The sequence below is a fragment of the Prunus avium genome, chromosome 1 (genome assembly GCF_965620075.1).
Source record: "Prunus avium chromosome 1, drPruAviu1.hap1.1, whole genome shotgun sequence".
NCBI classification, from domain to species: Eukaryota; Viridiplantae; Streptophyta; class Magnoliopsida; order Rosales; family Rosaceae; genus Prunus; species Prunus avium.
The window spans coordinates 41,552,210-41,569,540 of NC_142284.1; the positions used below are offsets into that span (position 1 = coordinate 41,552,210).

General features: G+C 39.7%; 6 protein-coding genes across 9 annotated transcripts; 3 read left to right on the plus strand and 3 right to left on the minus strand.

Moving 5' to 3' along the window:
• Nucleotides 1–55: 55 nt before the first annotated feature.
• Nucleotides 56–1,920, minus strand: SDG35 (SET domain protein 35). Its single transcript, XM_021951721.2, has one exon. The coding sequence runs from the start codon at nt 1,759–1,761 to the stop codon at nt 154–156; it is 1,608 nt and encodes a 535-aa protein (XP_021807413.1). The 5' UTR covers nt 1,762–1,920; the 3' UTR covers nt 56–153.
• Nucleotides 1,921–3,245: 1,325 nt separating this feature from the next.
• Nucleotides 3,246–5,098, plus strand: UCP3 (Mitochondrial substrate carrier family protein). 4 transcript variants are annotated; one of them, XM_021951714.2, is made up of 2 exons: nt 3,246–3,586; nt 4,243–5,098. In XM_021951714.2, the coding sequence occupies exons 1-2, from the start codon at nt 3,280–3,282 to the stop codon at nt 4,791–4,793; spliced, it is 858 nt and encodes a 285-aa protein (XP_021807406.1). In that variant the 5' UTR covers nt 3,246–3,279; the 3' UTR covers nt 4,794–5,098. The 4 variants fall into 4 exon arrangements, 3 of the variants coding, with proteins under 3 accessions (XP_021807406.1, XP_021807405.1, XP_021807407.1); XM_021951713.2 differs by having other exon boundaries at nt 3,247–3,648; nt 4,251–5,098; XM_021951715.2 differs by having other exon boundaries at nt 3,247–3,586; nt 4,246–5,098.
• A 2,704-nt stretch (nt 5,099–7,802) lies between these two features.
• Nucleotides 7,803–9,427, plus strand: LOC110751413 (transcription factor MYB16-like). The gene is made up of 3 exons (XM_021951886.2): nt 7,803–8,056; nt 8,176–8,305; nt 8,396–9,427. Exons 1-3 carry the CDS (start codon nt 7,924–7,926, stop codon nt 9,261–9,263), a joined length of 1,131 nt encoding a protein of 376 aa, XP_021807578.1. The 5' UTR covers nt 7,803–7,923; the 3' UTR covers nt 9,264–9,427.
• Nucleotides 9,428–10,025: 598 nt separating this feature from the next.
• LOC110751272 (Arabinanase/levansucrase/invertase) lies at nt 10,026–11,844 on the minus strand. The gene has a single exon (XM_021951710.2). It carries the CDS (start codon nt 11,656–11,658, stop codon nt 10,165–10,167), a length of 1,494 nt encoding a protein of 497 aa, XP_021807402.1. The 5' UTR covers nt 11,659–11,844; the 3' UTR covers nt 10,026–10,164.
• A 766-nt stretch (nt 11,845–12,610) lies between these two features.
• LOC110751441 (FKBP-like peptidyl-prolyl cis-trans isomerase family protein) lies at nt 12,611–13,900 on the plus strand. The gene is made up of 3 exons (XM_021951916.2): nt 12,611–12,761; nt 12,848–13,253; nt 13,616–13,900. The coding sequence occupies exons 2-3, from the start codon at nt 12,865–12,867 to the stop codon at nt 13,656–13,658; spliced, it is 432 nt and encodes a 143-aa protein (XP_021807608.1). The 5' UTR covers nt 12,611–12,761; nt 12,848–12,864; the 3' UTR covers nt 13,659–13,900.
• Nucleotides 13,901–14,141: 241 nt separating this feature from the next.
• LOC110751301 (galactoside 2-alpha-L-fucosyltransferase-like) lies at nt 14,142–16,489 on the minus strand. The gene is made up of 2 exons (XM_021951744.2): nt 15,985–16,489; nt 14,142–15,732 (listed from the first exon to the last, which is right to left on the minus strand). Exons 1-2 carry the CDS (start codon nt 16,244–16,246, stop codon nt 14,255–14,257), a joined length of 1,740 nt encoding a protein of 579 aa, XP_021807436.1. The 5' UTR covers nt 16,247–16,489; the 3' UTR covers nt 14,142–14,254.
• Nucleotides 16,490–17,331: the final 842 nt, after the last annotated feature.

A 17,331-nucleotide genomic window follows, 5' to 3' on the forward strand; every position in this document is an offset into this window, starting at 1 on the left:
TCCTAACACAAAGCTTTTAATACAAAGCAGCTAATCAGTAAAATATGAGGTAAAATAAAGGAAAGAGTCGGCAGATTTCATTAAGTTGAACAAAAAATCAGCAAGGGAATATAATAAAAATTGGAAATTTTAGCTATTAGTTAATAGCTTCGTTTAAAGAATGCCAAGACCAAGAAGACTTTTCATTGCTTGCTTTTTCATAACTTTCCCATACACCCCTCTTCCCAGCTTCAAAGCTCTCTCCATTTCCACAACTCCCCCACTACCTTTCTTTAACTTCTCCACCACCATCTTAAACACCCTCTCATCACTTCCCACAGCTTCCGCAATGCTATCGACCACCGAATCCATTGGTGGTATCCGTCTTCCCCACCCTCTCGCCGACTTCTCTGGGCTATAAGCCTGAGAGCATGCATCCCAAAATGACGCTCGCAAGTACCCTTTCTCCCTTTCTCTCACCGTCCATCTTCTCATGCCTTCCTCCAGCCTATAAACTGCAGCACCGGCATCTACTCCTCTTTTGAGACCCATCTCAATCTCTCTTATGTCTTGCCTTGAATACAAATCCTCCTCAAACTTGCACCTCTTACAATCACACCTGAACCCCCATGTCTTGCACATTTCATTGCGCTTGTCCAATGGAGAAAGCACATCAAAATATGCAAATGTTATCTCCTCCCCAGCCTTGACATCTCTGGAAGCATGAACTATTAGATAATCTCCAACATGCAAACGCCTTGCATTGGGAACACACGAATGGTTGATGAATGAAGCCAGTACCCATAGCCCGACACCATAATAGTCACTGTTCTTCCCCAAAACCTTAGAAGAGATTGCATCCTCAACAAGAGAATTGACATCCAAGATGCTTAGAATCCTGTTCACATCAAGCTTCTCATTTGGGTAGCCACCAATATGCTCTGACTCAGGCTTAAACAGATTGATCTCAGGGACCTCAAGCTCATCCTCATCTTCACCACTTGACAATGTACTGATCAAATCCAGGGTTCTCGAACACTTAGCCACCGAATCGATAACTTTTTCAGTGAAGTTCTTCCACATGACCAATTGAGCATTCTCATCCAGATTTTGATCAGGCAAAATACCCCTCTCTGTGGCAACTGCTTTGGTGACCAACACCAAAGTCCCAGCATCAATGTTCTTTGTTGCAAACAGGCCTCGCCCTCTAATCTCAGATTTCTTTATCTGCACTGCTCCAATGTACTCAGCAGGCTCCAAAGGCTTTCCGCGAAACCCGTTAACCACCCATTCAGAGAGATCAAAAGCTCCAGTTCTCGACATCAACTCGAGCTTCTTGCATTTCTGCAAGTACCCATTGAGGCTAACAGAGCTCCCATTAGCCTGAGGATCAAGCTGAGCTGTTTTGAAGCATTCCAATGCCATTGAATACCTGCTCAGATTCAGCAAAATCTTACCTTTGCAGAGAAGAGTCTTGAAATGGGTACTCTCAATTTTCAATGCCTGATCGCAATCCCTCAAGGCTTCTGCAAAATCCCGGAGTCTGGATCGTGCTTCGGCTCGGTTCGAGAGGGCTAAGCAGAGGGATTTATGGAGCTTGAGGAGATGTTCTGGGTCTTCAGGGGTCTTTGAGACCTGGTCTTGGCAGAGGCTGATGAAGTGAGAATATGCTTGTACGGCCTCCTTCCATTCTTCTCTGAGAAGGAGCTCTGTGGCTTTGGATCTGAACTGCTGCATTTGCTCTTCTGCCATTACTTGCTGATCTTGTTGGGTTTCTCTCATTTCTGACTATGATGACTAATTTGGGTAAGCGAGGAGGCTTTCTCTGTAGTTTTTGAATTTGAGGTGATGTAACGGTCACAAGGCCGGCCTTTATTATTTTATATTTTTTGTAACGTTGAACGGCTATGCCGGTCTTGACGGTGTCGTTACAGCCAGTAGATAAAGCAAACGACGTCGTGGAGATTGCAAACAAAAACTAGAACCTGATTGAACGGATACGTTTGTTGGCATCATAGCCACACCATCGCTTTTGGTTATTTTGCTTTCTTAAATTTCAAGGGTACTGATTTTCCCACTCCCTTTTTATCCACTTATACTCAATTTTTCTAAATAAAAAGGAGTGTAGGTAGATAAAAAGGGAGTGAGAAAATCATTTTCTAATTTCTATTGAGCATGATATCTCGTACAATACGAATGATATGTTTGTAGTGCTTTCGAAAGGGATAAAAGACGCTTATGATATTGTATTTTTTAAGTCACAAAAGCTCTAATTACTTGGATTTAGGAATCAAAGACGCTTCTAATATCTTAGAATTCAAAAATGACCTCAAAATGCTTAATTACTTTAATTTTCAATAAATTTTTAACGTTCTCTAATAAATGTGCTTATAAAAAGGCGGTTATAAACAAATGTGCTTCTTACAAAATTATTTTCAAATGAGGTCGAAGACTTGTAGCTCAACTCTAGCCTCTAATATGGGTCGTGTCGTGTCGTCTCGGGTTCGTGTCGTGTCAGGATTATATACGTGTAAAGAATGCTAAACTAAAACCCAACCTGTTTAATAAATGTGTCATTTTCAGGTTGACCCGTTTATTTTTCGTGCGGGTTTCAGCTCATGTCGGGTTGACCCACTAAGTGATAGCAAATAAAAAATAAAATAAAATAATCTCAATTTTGATAAATTAATCAAGTAATTGCATTTTATATTTTTTTTATATAAAATAATTATTGCATTTTGCCTCTCTCTAAGATTGAGAATGAGAAATTAAAAAAATAAAAAAATAAAAAAAAGGAAAATGAATAAAAAATAAAGAAATGAGTTGGCAGGTTACATAGGTATTTTAGCTAATTGACAAGTTATATAGGTATTTTAACGGGTTAGTGGGTTGACCTGTTTAATAAACGAGTTAAACAGGTGTTGCGTTGGCAGGTTACATAGGTATTTTAGCGGGTTGGCAGGTTGACCCGTTTAATAAACGGGTAAAGTAGATGTTTTAGTGGGTTGGCGGGTTGACTTGAAACCCATTCGTTTATAAATGGGTCATTGGCGGGTTGACTCGAAAATGACCCGTTTTTTAATCGTGCGGGTTCGTGTTGTGTTTTTTCCTTGCGGGTTTCGAGTCGTGTAATGGGTCGTATCGGAAATTGCCACCCCCTCATAAACAGTCATTTCCTACTAAAACGACATGTAACACACTGTCGTTCAATTTTATAACTTGATGTCGTTTCCCAATCTATTAGATTATCCTTTAACTGATTTTCGGTCGTTCTTCTTCAATTTTATAGTTCCGTCGACGATGAAACCGAGCGAAGATCATGGGGCCTACAGGAAGATCTTACTCGCGTCGATCTCAGCCATGGTGGCGGAGACGACGACGTTTCCGATAGACCTGACAAAGACTAGGCTCCAGCTGCACGGCGAGTCGGTGTCGGTGGGATCGGTTCGGCCCACCAACGGGTTCCTAGTGGCCTCGGAGATCGTGCGGCAGCAAGGCCCTCTTGGGCTGTACAAGGGATTGTCTCCTGCGATTCTCAGACACCTCTTCTACACGCCAATTCGGATCGTCGGGTACGAGCACCTCAGAAGCTCACTGAAAACCGAAGGTGCGTCCCTCTCTCTCCCCGCTAAAGCTCTCTCCGGTGGGATTTCCGGCGTCGTTGCTCAGGTAACTTGCTTTCTTATTGTGTCAAACTTATTGGGTTGGGTCCCTTTTCGAAAAAAATAATTCGGATGTGTAATTTGATAAGTTTTTGGACTAGGGAGATTGAAAGATTTTTTTAGTTTTTTTTTGGGTCAAGAAGGGAAATTGCAAGTAATAGTGTCAACGATTCATTTTAGAGAAAATTGATAAGTTTAAAAATGCAAGCTTGTTCGAATTGACATTGAGAAAATGAATGCTTGAGCTTTGAATTTGTGTGCTCTGTAAGAAAGTTCGGGGCGTTGAACTATAGAATCTATCGAACTCTTCTGAAGATTAGTAATGCAGTTTTGTCACATTATATTCACATTGAATTTGCTTCAATCTCATACTTTGACATGCATATGAATTTATATATACAAAACTTCACTGCATTTTACACTCTTGATATTTAAATGCAGCTTTTCCACATGATAATCCATGTTAGGTTGGCCTACTTGGTTGTGCTGTGCATTTCTTTGCCAATCGAATGGTCCAATAATTGATTAGGCTGACTGCTTTGTATTTTCGTTAACTCTGTATTTGCTTTGAAAGTAATAGTGTTCTTCTGTTTACTGCTAGTAGTACAGTTGGTGGCAAGCCCCGCAGATCTTGTTAAGGTGAGGATGCAAGCAGATGGTCGTATGGTGAGCCAAGGCCTTCAACCTAGGTACTCAGGGTGCTTTGATGCTTTAAACAAGATCGTCCGATCGGAGGGCATTGGAGGACTTTGGAAAGGGGTTTTCCCTAATGTCCAAAGAGCATTCTTGGTGAACATGGGAGAATTGGCCTGTTATGATCAGGCGAAACATTTTGTTATCAAAAATCGAATTTCGGAGGATAACATATATGCCCACACTTTGGCATCAATCATGTCAGGCCTTTCAGCAACTGCTTTGAGTTGTCCAGCCGATGTGGTAAAGACAAGAATGATGAACCAGTCTAGAAGCAAACAAGGGAAGATTATGTACAACAATTCTTATGATTGTTTGGTGAAGACTGTCAAAGTTGAGGGTTTAAGAGCATTGTGGAAAGGGTTCATGCCTACATGGGCAAGGCTTGGTCCTTGGCAATTTGTGTTCTGGGTTTCATACGAGAAGTTTAGACAAATTGCAGGGTTCTCTTCTTTCTGATGAATCTTTTCATCCACTCTCTCGTTTCAGATTCCGAGTGATCATACTAGATGGTATTCATATTCCTTCTTCAAGCTTGAAGGATGCCTCGCATGTTTAGGTGCCAATATTTGTTACTTACATGTTGTGATTCAAACATCAAAGATTAGAGTGGTGATATAGAGCAAGCCAGCTCGAACTTGTGATTGGGAATTAACAATTTCGTGAGTTTTCTTTCTTTCTTTTGAGCTGTTCCTCATTGACAAACAATCAAAGATTATTGCCTTCATAATTTGCAATGAAGAAATATTCCTTTCTCGGTGGTATTTCTGTTGTGTTTGAAATTTGTTTCCTTCATTTGCATTTTGCATGCTGTCATGTCCTATATGCCCCAATATATTTGGAGAAAAAGAAAAAAAAGGGAAAATAGAAGATGTTGAAGTAGCAATTAAGCTCTCGGGGATCCCTTTGCAAGTCGATTTGTAGGCATAACACTTAGCTCTTGACAATTTCTCTTGCAAGTTAATTTGGTGATTAACTTTTAACTGTGATCTTGATAGAACCTAATAAGTAAGAAGCCAAATCTTGCATGGAAGTTATGAGCCTCAGGCTATCTATCGTTCGAATTTACAAGCCTCTGAATTGGACCACTCTCTCAGTACTTACCATACCTATTATAGATAAGTTTTTTTTTGTGGTGGGGGGGAGGAATGGTATTTCCTTTGTGAATTTTAATGAAAAAGAATACACTGAATCAATTAAAAGGTTAGATGGATCATAGATGAAGCAAAAGCAACTTGGAGAAGCATCATTGACAACTGACAAGGCAAAACATGAAATGGGAAAGAATTAAATATCTGCAATGAGTGAGGTTTGGTGGATAATGATTCATACGTACGAAATTACAAAAACATCCTTGACACTTCATCAAAGTTAATAGATTTTTGGATGGAGTTGACGGCATGGGAGTAAAGTGGGATTTGACTAAAGTTTCAAGGGGCATTTTTGCTAGGATGATCAATGAATGTAGACTTAAAAAATAGATAGTTTGGATCGTTGAAAAAAATTGCGTAGGGAACCCTAAAGGGTGTCCCTCAAATAAAATTATTTGAAGGATCCCTCAATAAGAGGCAGTTATTCTCTCATCCGAATGTTCGAACGTTATTATCTTGTTGATGCCATTGTAAACGGGGAGGAAAGCAAGGAGGGATAGTAGAAAATACATGGCGTTTGCACGATAATAATATTTGGACATCCGCATAGTAGAATTTCTGTATATTACATATAACACAAAGATAAGAGAATTTCTGTATATTTCCAATAACACAAGGATCTGGGACCCTCATCCTCCGACTAGCGTATGATCATACACATCGACCCCACAAACATAAATGAATGCAATAGAAATGAATGGCAAACACAAATGCGAATGTATTTCCAAAACAACGAACTTAAACTTTATAGCATACACGTACAGACAGATACTAGAATTAACATCCAGTTGGTATCCCTTTATCAACAACATTCATTCAATTCATTCATTGTTTGTTTATATATACACATATTTTTCAATAAACTCAATCAATAATGCAAGCACACAAATAAGAGGGAGGATTGCAAGTGGTTATAGAGGGGTTGTGACAATCGCTACCTTGTGTATGATGGATGACTTTCTTGAAGTGCCAAATAAGCGTTCACGTGTTAGCTAGACGCAAAAGATGTACATAGTAACATAGTTGACGGGTTAATATTCAACTTAAAAAATCTTTAGCCTCCACACTCAATATACTAATTCATAAACTGAATGCTGATATTATAATAGTAATTACGGTAGGACACTAGAACTTGTGCTCAAGATCAGGATATTTGATAAAAAAAATCAGTGGCTACATCATCAGAAAAAGTATTGAAGCACTGCTTCCATAATCAAAGAAACACACACCAGTTGTTCGAAGCGGGCGGGTGATGTGGATGCCCAGAGACCACAAGACCATTGCAGGAGGGGACATATTGAATAAGTTTGCAGTGGAGTCATACTCAATATGGTACCCATTGAGAGCTTCTTGGTATATTTCCAAGCAAATTCTCAACTGCCGAAGGGTGTGAAATAAATCATGTATTAACTAAATATTTAATCAAGGCAGCTAGCTAGCCACACTGATTATTTATAGAGAAATTTCCATGCACGTGAAAATTATTATGCTGATCTAATGATGCATAATCATATGTACGGATATAGCAAACATCAATAAATTCATTAAAAGTAGTTTGATAACCACATGGGGACCGTATTTATAATTCTGGCTTGTAATTTTATTGCCCTGAGAAGCTTTAACCACTTTTTAACCACTTTACCCCCTCCACTTCAACACAATTCATTCAATTCTGAAATTGAGGAGAGGTTCGTGTATAAATACTATGCAGAGGTTATTATGAGATAATTCATTCAATTCTGAAATCCACATATTTTTTTTTTTACATGTGTACATGCAAGAGTGGAGTTAGAATTGTACAGTTCGAAGGACGGAAGTAGAAAATACAAGTATATAAAACACTTAAGTATTCAATACTTAAATTCTAATTAAGTCATGTCTAATTTGTTTTAAAAGAAATTTTAACTTAAATTCTAATTACAAATTTTATATATTATATATATAATATAACAGAGGAGTGAATACCGAGTCTCTGCATTTAGAGAGTCCATTCATTTTTCGATAATTAGAGTTTTGGAAATTTCGCATATCCATCGCCATCACAAATGTCTAAGAAATTTAATTAGCTAGGTTTTGTGACAAGTTTATCAGTTAATTGTGACCCCTTATTTCTCCGACAAGTGCTACTATAAGATAAAAACCGAGGTTGGAACTCGTACCTCTTACTCTTAGTGGAAGTTGATAATCATAGGGTCATTCGTGTACCTCTCATCGTTGTAGAGGGAGGTCCATTTGTAGTGAAAGGGCATATTGGTCACGAAGATGCAATCTTTCTGGTACACATTTAATTCTTTATTCATATATCATCCTCTATTTATATATTGGCCTCACCCTTTATGGTGTTCCAATAGTTTTCTCGGATTCCAGAATCCCAAACTATACTAATTGTGGGAGTGTGAGTGTGAGTGCTGATCAGGTAGGGTTTGAAACTAAACTAGATGGGGAGGTCACCATGCTGTGAGAAGGTGGGTTTGAAAAAAGGACCATGGTCTCCTGAGGAAGACCAGAAGCTCTTGACTTACATCGAACACCATGGCCATGGAAGCTGGCGTGCCTTGCCGCCGAAAGCAGGTAATTATTTTAACTCACAACTAAGAACCCCTTCCCCTTCATTTATAATTCGATCCATTTTTCACTTTGTTTTGGGTGCATGCATGCATGATATATATATGTATGTATTATATTAATAGGGCTGCAAAGATGTGGGAAGAGCTGTCGTCTGAGGTGGACCAATTACCTGAGGCCCGACATCAAAAGAGGGAAGTTTAGTTTGCAAGAAGAACAGAGTATCATTCAGCTCCATGCTCTTATCGGAAACAGGTAATTAACAAAACTTTTAATATTATTTTTTTCTCTAAACAAAAATGGTAAATATGTCTCCTAATAACTCAATTTATTTACTAATCTTAGGTGGTCGGCTATAGCAACTCATTTGCCTAAGAGGACGGACAATGAGATCAAGAACTACTGGAACACACATCTCAAGAAGAGACTAACCAAGCTGGGCATCGATCCCATGACCCACAAGCCGAGGCACCACCACGGCTCCGGCAGCGGCCACGCTAAGGACGCTGCTAACATAAGCCACATGGCTCAGTGGGAGAGCGCCCGCCTTGAAGCCGAAGCCAGGCTCGTTAGAGAATCCAAGCTGCAGGTCATCTCCACCACCAACCCCAACCAACTCCTGATCAGCAGCTCCTCCGACGCAACCCATCAAGGACACGTCATCAACAAAGCTCCGCCGGCTCTGCCGTGTTTGGATGTGCTCAGAGCATGGCAAGGAACATGGTCGACAAAGCCCACGGTTAGAAACGTTAACAGCACAATTATTTCGGGTGGTTCTATGATGTCCATGGACGACCTCGAGTCTCCAACATCCACCTTGAACTTCCCACATATTAACGCACTTAATCCTCCAATGCAAAATGGCGTTAACATTAACGGGATCAACGAAAATCCTGTGGTTCCATCCGAGGTATTGCAGGACAATGTTAATGTTATATATGGTTGTATGGATGCTTGTGCTGCTACACCGGCGTGGTTTGTGGAGGAGGGTACGTTTAATTCAGGGAATGATGAGGAGGTGGGGAATGTGATAATGCCAGCTGGAGTTTCAAATATCATGATGGAGGGCTTCACTGATGTTTTGGTTTACAACTCGTCGTTGGCCGGAGAGATCTCTGATAACGCCGGCGGCAACTTTGAGGAGAACAAGAGCTACTGGGACAGTATACTCAATTTGGTGAACGCTTCACCGTCTGGGTCGCCTGTGTTTTGAATTTTGAAAGTCTAGAGTTAGGAGATGACTCAGTCGTAGCAGCAATGGTCAATGATTAATTAGCAACGAATGAAGTTGTAATAAGGAGTAGAGTAGTTGTTTTTTAGTTTTAAATAACAAGTTATATGATCAACGAAAGAAAAAATGTAACAAGTAATTTAGATGTTATTAATATGGTAGTTCTAAGCTCATAATAAAAATTCAATTCTGTCTAATAAATTGCCATGATAGATTAGTTGCCTGTTAAATTTATTGCTACTGCTCTTCATGTTACTATTTTCAACATATGCCCATTAATTAGCAATGTAACCTGAAAAACGTGATAAATTTCATTATGTGTTTATTTATATAATTTATATATATAAAATAAATCAATAAAAAGTATGTTTTAAGATATGAAGCCTTATCCAAACCAGAAGTACAAAACCTTATATGAAAAGGGCATAACACTGTTTTGTTATCCCCGACCAATCACATACCAGAAAACTCAACTTTAATTAATTGCTTTTCGGGCCTTGAGTTCAAGCCCACCCAAAAGTCAGGCCTCTGTATCTTGAGTCTCCTAAGGAGAAATCAACCCGTTTGTAGAACCATGATTAGATCAAACAATGAAATTCTAAAAAACTTCATAGCATTTGGTTTTCGTGTCATGGAAGAATCAGTTATTCTTCAAAATGTGTGAATTTTGCAGTTCGAGACGGATTATCAAAATAGTGTTAGATAAAATTATCAATAACATGTCAATAACAGAACATATCAACGTGTTATCGATACATTATTGATCTTTCATATTAAAGCGTACATGCTAATTCATATTTGAACACACACCCAAATCAGCAAACAATTGATTCCATCTGATCCCACGTTGATAGTAACACAAATATGACAATGAACATATATATTACAAATGAAATCCTGCGCATCTCCTAAACCTTGTAACATCACTCCCTTGTGAAACTGCCATTCCAATCCCAGTCCTTCCCTCAATCCCAACACCTCTATAATACAACCTCCACTCATCTTTTTCCCCATCCATCTGAACCAAACATGGAGATCCAACCCCTTTGTTATCCCACCCACAATCCTCAGAGGCCTTCAAAACCACCTCATCATCCTTCAACCTTGTCCAATCCTTCAACCCATCTGGGGACACAGCCAAACCAATGCTCCTCCCACCATCACCACCAACACCTTCATATGCCATCAAATACTCCCCATCTTTCCTGTTCCTCACTACACATGGATTCATTGCTCCCAACTCATCAAAGTAACCACTTCTTCCTCCCCCTATTATTTTCCTCAATTTCACCCACTTAATCCCATCCCTTGATCTTGCCATCCCAATTGAGTAATTTCCCATCTCCAAATCAAATGAATGGTAATACATTCTAAGATCACCACTTTCATGGAAAACAACATGAGGTGCAGCAATGAATGAAGAATCCCACTCTCCTTGCAACCCCACATCAAACAGAGCCCCACTGTGATGCTCCCCTTCAATTCTAGCCCAATGCCTCCCATCTTGACTAATTGCCAAACCAGGCAAAGACTTGAAAATCTTCCCAATCCCACCATTTTTATCACTGATCAAACCATCAAGAAGGAACCTTTTTGGGTTCTCCAAATTGATTTCTTGAGAATGATTAGAAATATTCTCTGCCTCCTCAGCACTGTAGCCAGTGTAATAGAGCCAATAAACAGCACTGGAAGCTCTGACCTTTGAACTGGACATGACCACTACCTCAGAAGGCCTAATGCTCTGAGTATCAAATGCCCACCAATCTTTGCCGCAATTGATCACCGCACCCACATCCTGGCTCGATTGAACTTGTCCAACTCCTCGTTCCCAATGAACCCCATTGCTTGAAACTGCTAATCCAATCGAATCCAAACCTGGGTTTGGATTTGAACTGGACTTCCCATAGTACCACATGTACCATCTCTCTTCCTCGTCACCCAGGAACCTCTTCACAACTGGTGACCCAACTTCTGCACTGTCCCATGAATTTTCAAAGCCCAAACCCAACACCAATCCTTTGGTATTAGAAGAAGAAAATGAGGTTGATATAGGAGAAGAGAGTGCATCATTTGAAAAGGGCGTTGATGGGTTTGTCGGTTCTGAATTTAAATTGGGTTCAACGGTAGAATTCTGTTCTTTCTCGTTGTCAGTCGTGTTGGTGTCTGGCTTTATGGAGCATCGAGTTATCAGAGAAATGGCTCTGCTTCTAGGGTTAGAGTTTGGTAGACAGAGAGCGTGTAGGTTTGGTTTAGTGTGAGGAATTGGAGAGGTTAATGTAGTCAGGTGGGTAGCTATTCTTTGGGTAATTGGAGTTGCAAAAAAGTTAACGGCGTTCATTGTTGTAGCAGAAGCTGCTGCTAGTGATGCTGCATCCATGGCTGCCGTGGAGGAGGAGGAGGAGGAGCTCTGTGATAGTGGATTAGGTGATGTATGAGCTGCTGAGACCAATTAAATGCGGACACGTTTTCAAAATTGAAAGGCTCTGAGTTCGGGAGAGACAAGGAGGTAAGAGAGACAGAGTTCAAATGAGCCAGAGCCACAATTTCAGTTTTGATGATACACTTTTTATTTTATGTTCTCTCGTAACCAAAGTAAAGGGTTCGTCGTGCCTGTCTTTTTCAAAGGCGTAAAGCGAAGTGTTTTCTGAAGAATAATATCTTTCGTCGATCTTGATTATCGAAACAGTGAAAGGAGAAAGTATTGGTGCATTGCATTTACAATGGTTACTGCTTCGATCACCATTATATTTACACAAACTTTTTTTTTATTTTTTTATATTTAAAATATTACAAAAAAGTAATAAAAGCAAGATGTTCTTACACCATGAACACAAGGAAGGTATATGGGGTGATCTTTTTGACTCCTTTTATCACCAGCCATCTCAATGATCAATTGAAACGGCGAGAAAATTGATTTCCAAATTGCTAAATCACACATTGCTAAATATAGTTTGAGTCAAATTCCAAATGGGCCTACTTTTAAATTCAATCAATCGCTACAAGGAATGTATATGTTATTTTCTACATTGAGGAATACATTCTATGTCGGTTATTAGTTTTTTTTCTTTTTGTTTTGAAGTATTTAATAACTGTCATTTACAATTAATGTAATTCTTCCAAATTTATACGTTAAAACTTATCTCTGAGGGTAGGGTGTGCACAGATGATTTTTGGGTGTCCACAGATATCACTAGCCTTCATCTTAAGCACACGTGTCCTTCCCAAATTAAGAAGAGGGGGTCCAATTTCTATATGAATATTCCAAGGCCCGGCTCAAATAAACCAAACAATATTTGGGCCCATTCATTATGAGGTCCAAAAACAAAGGGGTCAAATTGTTAATATGCCACAAATTGAAGGGCAATCCCATTCAACCCCTCATCTCTGCTCTAGTCTAAAAAGATCTCCAAAGTCGAGACCGTCGTCACTCGGGCAGCAAAGGCAGCCAAACTGAACCCTCCGCAGTCAAAACTCCAATCGGTAAGATTTAAGAAATTAATTTGGTCAAAGATCTTTATTGGGTTTGTTAATTCGCTTGTTAATTTTGTAAAAGTGTAATTCTTTAGGTTAATTAATCAAAAAGATGGGGAAGGACGCGAAGGCGGGAGGAAAAGGGAAGGGAAAGCAAGCGGCGGGTGGCAGCGACGAGGCTGGCTCTAAAGGAAAGGGAAAATCTGGGAAGTCTTCTGATGGGCTGGGCACTTGCACTTACGTGAAAGCAAGGCACGTACTTTGTGAAAAGCAAGGCAAAATCAACGAAGCTTACAAGAAGTTGCAGGATGGTTGGCTTGAAAATGGCGACAAAGTGCCTCCTGCTGAGTTCGCGAAGGTAGCAGCCGAGTACTCGGAGTGCCCATCTGGGAAGAAAGGTGGCGATCTTGGGTGGTTCCCTCGTGGCAAAATGGCAGGCCCTTTTCAAGAGGTGGCTTTTGCTACCCCAATTGGGGCTACCAGTGCGCCTTTCAAATCCACGTATGTTTTTCCAAGTTCCAATCTTTCAAATTTTTTAAAGCTACCATTTTGGCCAATTGGTTAGATTGCCCTGTTTGCATAGCTAATTAGCAATATCTGTGCTGTTGTTAGTAGATTGGATTGGATTAAATTATAAGGCATAACCCATGTTGTAGGCCACATCAGTTTGCCTATTGATTGTGGTTGGCTGCTACCATTTGAACAATCATTTGTAATTCATGCCACTCCATAGATCTTGTTTTGAGTATGTATAGTGATATGTACTGTTGGATTATCTGCTTAAAGATATCCTAAAGTTGAACTCTAATTATGCTCACTGCCAACACAGTTAGCTGATTTTGTTGTTTTGGGAAATTGTGCAGGCATGGCTACCATATTATCTTGTGCGAAGGCAGAAAGAATTAAGACCTTGATTTCTGACGGAGCAAGTCCGGAACTTTGGCCGTATGAATGATGTTTACTAGTTAGATACTGGTTTGTATTTTGGGCATTATGTTTAATGACTGGTGTGAAATCCAACTCTCTCACCCTCTCTCTCTCTCTCTCTCTCTCTCTCCCATGGCAGTGATGGGACTATGCAACATGTTTTGTTCAATAATTTTTATATTTTTCGATCGAGGCAAATGATAATTTCCTCTTTACTGATATGATCAAATGCAATCCGTAAGAAACTTGTGTATAATGACTCTTTGATTCATTTGTTATCATGATAGTTAAAATGTTAGTTTCAATTTTGGAAGTGGTATGTTGATGGGTCGATGGCAAATGAAAAGGATGAGCTGCCTTTCACTGGGAAAAGCATACATTCAATATGGTACTTTAAATCGTAGTTAAATCCATATCCAGGCATTCAGCTCTCCTCTAACAAGCAACAGTGGCAGTGCAAAGTAAAGAATACTTGATTTACATTCAATAGCAAAGTCATTCTACCACATAACTCTATCAACAATCTGATCCAGAAAAAAATGACTTTGTCGCATTACATTCCAGAAAAACAGCAGCTACAACTGATCATGAAATTCATGACTACCGACTAGCTTAAGGCCCCAGCTCATATCCTCGCAATGTCTCACGTGAGGTACAAGCGCACCTGTATCAACCCCTCTCTTTGCTTTGCAGTCATAAAATGGGGGAGCATGGAAACAAGGCTCCATCGACATGACCCGACGGCAAGGCGGATTAGGCATTGTTTGATTTTCAGGCTTGTACAAAATCCATGGCTTCAGGCCACCAAGACCTTGAGCCACATATCCGAACGTTGACCATGCACTTGTGACCAACACATCACACAAACTCAGGAGATACATTTCAGCCCAAGCTTTTCTGTCATGCAGATTCTTATCTGTCTGCTGATGCCCTTCATGGCTTGGCTGAAAAACCCCAATTAAGTCCCCATTCACAGTTGGGTGTTGCCAGTACATATTCCTCATATTCTCAGAGTATCCTGAGGTTAAAGAAGTAATTAGCACCGATTTCAGTTTTGGGATCCCTGATGGAGCTGTGACAACGGGTTTTTGCTTATCCACTTGAGGCAGCAATTTCTCCTTGAAAACACAGGCATAAATTTGATTCATCACATGCTGAAGTGGGCTAGGGCCTGACTCAAAAGTTCTAACTTGAATGCCAATCCTTTCATCTGCCTTTGCTAAGTGAGCTTGATAGTACCTTGTGATTAGCCCCCATACATGATTTGAGGGGTGGAAAAGATACCTACCCAAGTGGTGGAAAACAGTTTCCTTCTCTGGGAACAGCTTTTCAAGTTCTTGCTCAAAAGAGGGCATCAAGAAAAGTGATGGGACAAAGTAGTTATCTGTTCTCATTATCAACCAAGGGACTTTCCCAGTAAGACTATGATATTCATCACAGAAAAAAAGCTTATCTTGCTCATCATAATCATGAGCCAGATGGAGATAGAGAAATGATGGCACTAATTCTGATGAAGTGTTTTTCTTGTTTTTCAACATGTTCCCATAACAATGAGGAGATTTCTGATCAAATTTGTTGAATTTTTCTTTAATGGAGAAGTCTTTAGAGAGCAACCATGAGTTTTCAGGAAATGGTTCACAGAAGAGATCAGCCATGTCCTTCCCAGGGTCAACAAGTAGGACTCTGTTTGTGAGCAGAGCATAGAGGAAAGCAGAGGTTATGGTCAGTATCTTGTTCCCCAAGCCACTGTAAGATATCCAAACCACATACTTACACTCTGTTGAACCACCAACACTACTGTTGCCCTGATCAGTAGACTTGAGTTGTGCCATTGCTATTTTGTAGGATTTGGTATGGGGTCCACATTTTTTATGAAGATGTTCATAATTTCGTAGTCTAGAGAGAAGATAAGAAGATGGTTTGTGGGGTGAAATTTTTCGGTATAAATTGGATTGGTACCTACTCAGGCAAGAGCCTTCATCGAACCCAGGAGCAATTAGTCCATCGTGTAGCGTGTCTTTGGGCATCTGGGTGTGGTCAGAGAAACCATCTTCTGCACATTGTAATTGTAAAACCAGAAAACAAACAAAATGAGAGTGAAATGGCTAAAAAGATGGAATTTTGATCGTAACCCACTTTCCACAGCAGAACCAAATTATAAATATTGCATGTAGAAAACAGAAAATGAAGAATTCAACGTATGAGATTTTGTTATTTCTTCTCTTACATTTTTTTTTCTCAGCCGCCAAACGCAGAAAAAAAAGGTCAAACAATTGAAGGATATTGAGAATTTGAATATGGTTACCGGAGTTGGATGAAGAGGTGTCGTTACGAGTGAGTCTTTGTATAACTCTGGCGTCTGCGAAGCCTTTGATCCGATCGGGAGGTGGGCTGCGAAGAACGAGAGAGAGGGTGACCAGAACAGGGAGAGAGACCAAAAGAGCCGCCAATATCTTCATCAAATTCATTGTAGTAATTAGCCCGGATTTCAATGGGGCGACCAGAGTGGCTAAGATGGTGTTATACGGTGATATTCGCCTCCTGCTCCTGGATACACTCAGATCCATTAATAAATCAGAATCTCTCTCTGCAATTGGATTTCAACACGACATGGTTCACAAGCACCGTATCTCTGCCTGGATTCTTTTCATTAATGAGCCCAGAGAGAGAGAGAGAGAGAGAGAGAGAGAGAGAGATGGAGCTGTGTTGTGATGTCTTGTTGAGGAGGAGGAGGAGGAGGGAGTTTGGACTGGGAAGACTGTTTCGGGGGTGGCGGTTAAATTCTTAGAAAAGAGCGGGTTTCGTTTCATCGTCAACGCTCCAAACGTGTCAGTCTGGCACATTTCATTTTCATTAGGCAGAGCCCAGCCGCAGGTAGTTTCATTTGAATTTTCTGTGCCAATTAAAGTCAATATATTTGAATTTTCTGCCCAAAATATTTAACAAAAAACAATACTCTTTCCACATAACGAATGCAAAATACTGCAATCATTTTATTTTGGCTTTGGGCCTTGAACCTGGAAAATAATCAAAGAGGAAAATGCTGCTATCAAAGTAAATTCTTATTATGGCAGAAGATCTTCTAAAATATATGCATAATTTATGGGATGCCATCTAAAATATTTTCATTGTTTTTATCTAACAAGAAACCAAAACAAAACCTAAATTACTAAACTAAGTCAATCATTCCATTCGATTAGTTAGGTCGGGTTCCAAGTGTTACATTTACTGATCAACACATTCAATTAATATAATCGTAAATAGATTTGTTAATAATTGCTTGTTGCTGACTCATTCACTTCCTCAACCGTTGTAATTTATTGGAGATTATACCAAATTACCAACACGTATGTTATTAATTTATTTATATTATAATATATATATATATATATATATATCTATATATTAATATTATATTTTAAGTTCGGAATACTTCTCAAGTATGACTGTCACATCACCGCATGGTAATGTAACGATCACACCTTTCAATTTATGGATGCATAGCATTCATGGTTATGTGTGCAATTAAATGATAGTATATGTATCACAATGAATCCGAGGCATGCGTTGCATGCATACAACGGTGGTGGTGCATGTAAGTTTCATTTAAATAAGTTCCACTTATCTTCATTTTCCCCTCTCCCAATATCCT

Excerpts from the sequence above, each read along its gene's own strand:
- LOC110751272 (XM_021951710.2), bottom strand. The coding sequence starts at position 11,658 with ATGGATGCAGCATCACTAGCAGCAGCTTCTGCTACAACAATGAACGCC.
- LOC110751441 (XM_021951916.2), top strand. The coding sequence starts at position 12,865 with ATGGGGAAGGACGCGAAGGCGGGAGGAAAAGGGAAGGGAAAGCAAGCG. Across the intron at positions 13,254-13,615 it reads AGTGCGCCTTTCAAATCCAC|GCATGGCTACCATATTATCT; the intron begins GTATGTTTTTCC and ends GAAATTGTGCAG.
- SDG35 (XM_021951721.2), bottom strand. The coding sequence starts at position 1,761 with ATGAGAGAAACCCAACAAGATCAGCAAGTAATGGCAGAAGAGCAAATG.
- LOC110751413 (XM_021951886.2), top strand. The coding sequence starts at position 7,924 with ATGGGGAGGTCACCATGCTGTGAGAAGGTGGGTTTGAAAAAAGGACCA. Across the intron at positions 8,057-8,175 it reads TGCCTTGCCGCCGAAAGCAG|GGCTGCAAAGATGTGGGAAG; the intron begins GTAATTATTTTA and ends TTATATTAATAG. Across the intron at positions 8,306-8,395 it reads CATGCTCTTATCGGAAACAG|GTGGTCGGCTATAGCAACTC; the intron begins GTAATTAACAAA and ends TACTAATCTTAG.
- UCP3 (XM_021951713.2), top strand. The coding sequence starts at position 3,280 with ATGAAACCGAGCGAAGATCATGGGGCCTACAGGAAGATCTTACTCGCG. Across the intron at positions 3,649-4,250 it reads TTTCCGGCGTCGTTGCTCAG|TTGGTGGCAAGCCCCGCAGA; the intron begins GTAACTTGCTTT and ends CTAGTAGTACAG.
- LOC110751301 (XM_021951744.2), bottom strand. The coding sequence starts at position 16,246 with ATGGATCTGAGTGTATCCAGGAGCAGGAGGCGAATATCACCGTATAAC. Across the intron at positions 15,733-15,984 it reads CACCTCTTCATCCAACTCCG|AAGATGGTTTCTCTGACCAC; the intron begins GTAACCATATTC and ends TACAATGTGCAG.